The 7,500-nt window shown below is 46.4% G+C and overlaps 1 protein-coding gene across 1 annotated transcript in view; it reads right to left on the reverse strand.

Annotated features, from left to right (window-relative positions):
* LOC306773315 (pleckstrin homology domain-containing family A member 5-like) overlaps positions 1-7,500 on the reverse strand; it is a gene marked incomplete at its 3' end in the record, with an annotated part of 258,991 nt that overhangs the window by 69,373 nt on the left and 182,118 nt on the right. The window contains exons 21-23 of the mRNA XM_079263105.1: positions 7,337-7,445; positions 7,213-7,256; positions 6,561-6,755 (exon numbers count right to left, since the gene is read on the reverse strand). Of these exons, the coding sequence (XP_079119231.1) occupies positions 6,561-6,755; positions 7,213-7,256; positions 7,337-7,445 (348 nt within the window). The remainder of the gene's footprint in view (positions 1-6,560; positions 6,756-7,212; positions 7,257-7,336; positions 7,446-7,500) is intronic.

Raw genomic sequence — 7,500 nt, forward strand, 5'->3', positions numbered from 1 at the left:
TATATATCCTGTTTATTATCTGCTTCTTCTTTCACAAAGATTTTGTAAAAAAAAAAAAAAAGTTTACTTTGTGTGTCAGGATGGGGGGAGGAGAGGTGGGGTTGTTTCCTTTGTTTACATTCTTACTGTTGCCGTATCTCCAGCGGTTCTGTCGGGTCTGCTAAAGACGTGGGACCTGGTTTGTTAGAAAACTTGGGGTCTCGGCTCTAAAACGTCAGACCCCGGACCGGGGGAACCGTTCATGCGGGTGTCGTTCAGTCCGAGTGTGCGTGAAGCAAAAAGAGCAGCGATGAAAGAGACGCAGCGGTTCAACACCTCTATTTCCCTCCAGTTGTAAACATTTGTTCATAAATAGAAAATGATAGAAAGAAAATAAGCTGCTGCTGATTTATCTGCGTGTGTGTGGACCGCTTCCATACTCTGTGTGTGCATGCGTGCAGCGATGCGTGTCTGTTAGAACATACACTTATTACAGTCGCAGGACTAATGTGGGATAAAAACTTCTTGTTTGTCTTTATTAGTCTGTCATGTGATTGTGATGGAAACCCAGCAGCTCTTCAGATGAAGAAGGAGCAGCTCCTTCCAGAGGAAGACTACATTCCTGCCCTTCAGACCACCAGGACCCCTGCTCATCATAACAGCTACATATTCTGCTCTCCTGCTTTTTACTTTACTTTTACAAACACTCTTTATCAGACAATAGTTCTAATCTAATGTAAATATGTAAATTCTATTGTGTTCTGGTGTTTTTATTATTACATTTTGTTTACATTACATAACATGGCATTTTATTGTTTACATATATAAACATGATGACCGTAAAACTTATTCTGACTAGAGCTAGTCTTATTTGTTGTAAACACAATTCTCAGGGAAATATCAGACCAAAGAGAGGACAATTTCCCAAAGCAGAACATCCTTTTAAGTTTTTGCACATGGATTTTATTGAGTTGAATGCATGTCAACAGTAAGTATTGTTTAGGACTTATTTGTCCCTTTTCTAAATGGGTTGAAATCATACCAAGCAAGCACGCTGATGCATTAGCAGTGGCAAAAGCAATATGTAAGATCATAATTCCACAACATGGAATTCCTGAACGACTTTTTTCGGACAACGGGTCTCATTTTACAAATAAAGTCATTTCTGAAATTGCTGTTAATTTAGGAATTACCTTAAAGAAAACACTGTTCATAGCATCCACAATCTGCAGGGTTAGTTGAACGAACAAACTAAACTATAAAGCTTAGGTTACGTAAAACAATGGAACACACAGGACGTAGTTGGGTTGACTGTTTAGACTTAGTTAAACTGTAATCACCATTTCCATCACGTCTACAGATGGAAATGGACTGAACCCTTTGAAATTGTGTATGGAAGAGCTTTTAAACTGCCAATGTTTGGAGATGATGAAGTTAAGGCCGACCAAGAAAACACATAAGCAGATTGGATGATACAAATGTTTAAGAATAAATCTGTTGTTAAAAGCAATGATCTGCCAGTCTGTTCTCCTCCTCTGCAGGAACCATCGGTCTTGGCCCCTGGGGATTTAGTCCTGATACGCGTTCTCAAGTGGAAATGTTGGGCTTCTCCAAGATGGGCAGGTCCTTTCCGTGTCTTACTCGCAACCCCCACCGCTGTAAAACTTGAAGGAAAATCTTCCTGGACTCATGCATCGCATGTGAAGCGTGTGTTTCACTGACTAGTGTTCTACCTAACATGGCAGGAAAGACTGTGTGACACACCTGAGAAAACTCTCCTCTGTGGAGGATCGAGGACTGGAAGAGCGATCTAAATGTGTTTTACAGGGCGGTGGACTCGGGGGGACCTGTCCCATGGAGAAGAGCCATGAAGAACTGTATCTGGACATTTCCTCTTGGTGGTTCAGAGTTGTTGGTATCTGTAGAAAAGTTGAGCTTAGGATTTTCCCTTAGTAGATCCAAACTGAAGTGCTAATGTGTTTTGGAGGTCCTGATCTCATTATTCATGGCCTATTCACCCCATCTAACGGATAACTTTGTGTACTGCATAGCCACATGTGTTTCTTTGCAAACTGGCCAAAGTTATGAACCTCCCCCCCAAAAAAAAACAACACTTGGCCTACTACCATGTATACAAGTAATATGATGTCACTTTCGAAAATGCTTTGGCAAGTGAAAGGCGACTGATGTTGACATACCTTGTGTATTCCCCCCTGTCAAAAGGGGGGAATGTTGGGAATTTCAGTTGTTATAATATTTTCAGTTCATATTATGATCATCTTTTATTAATCTTACATTGATGTTCTTCATTAATCCTCATGTACAAGTTAAAAGTTTCCCTCTGTGTGCTGTTTGGATAAGCAGGACATTCCAGTGACGTGCAAGGTCAGAGTGGTCTGACCAAATTTGATAAACATTCGGTTCCTATCAGAATGGTATCTTTAAGAAGAGTACACATACGCATTGGACTTTTGAACCAAGCAAACACCCACACACACACACACACACACACACAACACACACACACACACACACACACACACACACACACACACACACACACACACACACACTCAATTGTTTCAACTTGTATGAATGTCACATGGTATCTTTCAATAAAGGGCTTGGAGGTTTTTTGAAGCTCAGGCTTCGCAGCAGTCTGACCACCACTCCCAGCCGTCTGACCACCACTAGCAGCAGTCTGACCACCACTCCCAGCAGTCTGACCACCACTCCCAGCAGTCTGACCACCACTCCCAGCAGTCTGACCACCACTAGCAGCAGTCTGACCACCACTCCCAGCAGTCTGACCACCACTCCCAGCAGTCTGACCACCACTCCCAGCAGTCTGACCACCACTCGCAGGAGTCTGACCACCACTCCCAGCAGTCTGACCACCACTCCCAGCAGTCTGACCACCACTCCCAGCCGTCTGACCACCACTCCCAGCCGTCTGACCACCACTAGCAGCAGTCTGACCACCACTCCCAGCAGTCTGACCACCACTCCCAGCAGTCTGACCACCACTCGCAGCAGTCTGACCACCACTCCCAGCCGTCTGACCACCACTCCCAGCAGTCTGACCACCACTCGCAGCAGTCTGACCACCACTCCCAGCCGTCTGACCACCACTCCCAGCAGTCTGACCACCACTCCCAGCAGTCTGACCACCACTCCCAGCAGTCTGACCACCACTCCCAGCAGTCTGACCACCACTCCCAGCAGTCTGACCACCACTCCCAGCAGTCTGACCACCACTCGCAGCAGTCTGACCACCACTCCCAGCCGTCTGACCACCACTCCCAGCAGTCTGACCACCACTCCCAGCAGTCTGACCACCACTCCCAGCAGTCTGACCACCACTCGCAGCAGTCTGACCACCACTCCCAGCAGTCTGACCACCACTCCCAGCAGTCTGACCACCACTCCCAGCAGTCTGACCACCACTCGCAGCAGTCTGACCACCACTCCCAGCAGTCTGACCACCACTCCCAGCAGTCTGACCACCACTCGCAGCAGTCTGACCACCACTCCCAGCAGTCTGACCACCACTCGCAGCAGTCTGACCACCACTCCCCGCAGTCTGACCACCACTCCCAGCAGTCTGACCACCACTCCCAGCAGTCTGACCACCACTCCCAGCAGTCTGACCACCACTTAGTCACGCTGGAACCTCCTTTTCGATTTACTTTTTGTGTAATTTATGTCATGTCTGCTAACTGAGAGCTGCAGTAGTGGTGACAATCACACGGACAAATCTACTTGCATAACTGCAAACATCAAAGTACAGCCCAGATCCTGGTTATCTCTGATCCTAGTTAACTCTGATCCTGGTTAACTCAGATACTGGTTAATCAGATCCTGGTTAACTCTGATCCTGGTTAACTCAGATCCTGGTTAATCAGATCCTGGTTAACTCAGATCCTGGTTAATCAGATCCTGTTTTTCTCTGATCCTGGTTAACTCAGATCCTGGTTAACTAGATCCTGGTTAATCAGATCCTGGTTATCTCTGATCCTGGTTATCTCTGATCCTGGTTAACTCTGATCCTGGTTAACTAGATCCTGGTTAATCAGATCCTGGTTAATCAGATCCTGGTTATCTCTGATCCTGGTTAACTCTGATCCTGGTTAATCAGATCCTGGTTTTCTCTGATCCTGGTTAATCAGATCCTGGTTAATCAGATCCTGGTTATCTCTGATCCTGGTTATCTCTGATCCTAGTTAACTCAGATCCTGGTTAATCAGATCCTGGTTAATCAGACCCTGGTTATCTCTGATCCTAGTTAACTCTGATCCTGGTTTACTCAGATCCTGGTTAATCAGATCCTGGTTAACTCAGATACTGGTTAATCAGATCCTGGTTAACTCTGATCTTGGTTAACTCTGATCTTGGTTATCCAGATCCTGGTTATCTCTGATCCTGGTTAACTCTGATCTTGGTTAACTCTGATCTTGGTTATCCAGATCCTGGTTATCTCTGATCCTGGTTAACTCTGATCTTGGTTTACTCAGATCCTGGTTAACTCTGATCCTGGTTAACCAGATCCTGGTTAATCAGATCCTGGTTAACTAGATCCTGGTTAATCAGATCCTGGTTATCTCTGATCCTGGTTAACTCTGATCCTGGTTAATCAGATCCTGGTTAATCAGATCCTGGTTATCTCTGATCCTAGTTAACTCTGATCCTGGTTAACTCAGATCCTGGTTAATCAGATCCTGGTTAACTCAGATACTGGTTAATCAGATCCTGGTTAACTCTGATCTTGGTTAACTCAGATCCTGGTTATCCAGATCCTGGTTATCTCTGATCCTGGTTAACTCAGATCCTGGTTAACTCTGATCTTGGTTTACTCAGATCCTGGTTAACTCTGATCCTGGTTAACTCTGATCTTGGTTATCCAGATCCTGGTTAACTCAGATCCTGGTTAACTCTGATCTTGGTTATCCAGATCCTGGTTAACTCAGATCCTGGTTAACTCTGATCTTGGTTATCCAGATCCTGGTTAACTCAGATCCTGGTTAACTCTGATCTTGGTTTACTCAGATCCTGGTTAACTCTGATCCTGGTTAACTCTGATCTTGGTTATCCAGATCCTGGTTAACTCTGATCCTGGTTAACTCAGATCCTGGTTATCCAGATCCTGGTTATCTCTGATCCTGGTTAACTCTGATCTTGGTTTACTCAGATCCTGGTTAACTCTGATCCTGGTTAACTCTGATCTTGGTTATCCAGATCCTGGTTAACTCTGATCCTGGTTAACTCTGATCTTGGTTATCCAGATCCTGGTTAACTCTGATCCTGGTTAACTCTGATCTTGGTTATCCAGATCCTGGTTAACTCAGATCCTGGTTATCTCTGATCCTGTTTATCTCTGATCCTGGTTAACTCTGATCCTGGTTAACTCTGATCCTGGTTATCCAGATCCTGGTTAACTCTGATCCTGGTTAACTCAGATCCTGGTTATCCAGATCCTGGTTATCTCTGATCCTGGTTAACTCTGATCTTGGTTTACTCAGATCCTGGTTAACTCTGATCCTGGTTAACTCTGATCTTGGTTATCCAGATCCTGGTTAACTCTGATCCTGGTTAACTCTGATCTTGGTTATCCAGATCCTGGTTAACTCTGATCCTGGTTAACTCTGATCTTGGTTATCCAATTCCTGGTTAACTCAGATCCTGGTTATCCTGATCCTGGTTATCTCTGATCCTGGTTAACTCTGATCTTGGTTTACTCAGATCCTGGTTAACTCTGATCCTGGTTAACTCTGATCTTGGTTATCCAGATCCTGGTTAACTCAGATCCTGTTTATCTCTGATCCTGTTTATCTCTGATCCTGGTTAACTCTGATCCTGGTTAACTCTGATCTTGGTTAACTCTGATCCTGGTTAACTCTGATCCTGGTTAACCAGATCCTGGTTAATCAGATCCTGGTTAACTCTGATCCTGGTTAACTCTGATCCTGGTTAACCAGATCCTGGTTAATCAGATCCTGGTTAACTCAGATCCTGGTTATCTCTGATCCTGGTTAACTCTGATCCTGGTTAACCAGATCCTGGTTAATCAGATCCTGGTTAACTCTGATCCTGGTTAACTCTGATCCTGGTTAATCAGATCCTGGTTAACTCTGATCCTGGTTATCCAGATCCTGGTTATCTCTGATCCTGGTTATCTCTGATCCTGGTTAACTCTGATCCTGGTTAACCAGATCCTGGTTAATCAGATCCTGGTTAACTCTGATCCTGGTTAACTCTGATCCTGGTTAATCAGATCCTGGTTATCCAGATCCTGGTTATCTCTGATCCTGGTTAACTCTGATCCTGGTTAACTCTGATCCTGGTTTACAGAGAGAAGGAGAATTCCTGGCAGTATAAATGGAAATGTGGGACACCAGCCTCCACACGGACAGAATGAGCAATGCTACAGGTGGAGCGGTGGAGCTGAGGGGCGGGGGGGGGTGATGAAGAAGACCAAATGAGAGAGAGCGGTGGGCAGGGGAATCACAACACGTCCAGGATGTGGATGGAGGCGGTGGTGAGGGGGTGGGGGGGGTTATGTGGGGGGGGGGGTGGCGTCTTACATTGTGGGCTCCATTCCTGGAGCTGGCCTTACGCTCTTCAGGTCGATGAGTGTGGGGGGGCCGGCTGCCGGGGTGTGAATGGTGGGGAGCCACGTGAGGGGGGTGCTCTGAGGAGTCGTAGTACTGGGGGAGGGGTGGACGAGGGGGCACACTACTGCTCTCCTTGAGAGGACTGAGCGGCGTCAGCGTCACTTCCTGTTGACAGTGAGACAGCAGGTCTGATTGACAGGTCACAGCTACACCCCCCCCCCCCCCCCCCCCCCCCCATATCACACAACATCCTCTGCAGATCAGACGGCATCTGGGTTGTCATGTGATCTCTCTCTCTGACATGAAGGCACGTTCAGCTGTGTGATAATTCCTTTTGCTCTTTGCTGTGCAGCCTTACAGCCTCAGGCGGTTTGTTATCCTAACCCGGCCTCAGACTGCATCCAGGTTTCTCCCTGTTCAGTTCTACTGAAAATCCAGAACTTTCCAGGAGCAATATGTGGCTTGATGAGCGACTTGGCGAGCACGCTGTCTGTGTATATTTAAGGTGAAAAGGACCCGTGCTGTCAGAAAGCACTGATCTGCGTTGCAGCTTCAGACTGTAAACAAACACATGGAAACACACCCATCACTCCGCCACCAGAAGACTGGTATCTGGTCATACCTCGTCCTTCTGCTGATTGGACAGAGGCTTGGAGTCTGGAAGACCTGCTGATCACAAGGAGAAGGGGGTCACACAGCTGATCAGGACAGGGTGCAATGATCCGGTCAGGTGGTCTGAATCTCACCGCTGTCTGAGCTCCGCTGAGGCTTGTTTTTGGACAAAGCTTCCATCACATCCTGGATCCTCCACAGCTCCTTCTGGATCTGGATGTGCCGTTGACTCGGAGGTTCTGTCTAAGAGACAAACACACAAAGATGTTAAAAGAAATGCTGCTGGAACAGAATCAGC

The sequence above is a fragment of the Telmatherina bonti genome (assembly GCF_933228915.1).
Source record: "Telmatherina bonti genome assembly, chromosome: 23".
NCBI lineage: Eukaryota > Metazoa > Chordata > Actinopteri > Atheriniformes > Telmatherinidae > Telmatherina > Telmatherina bonti.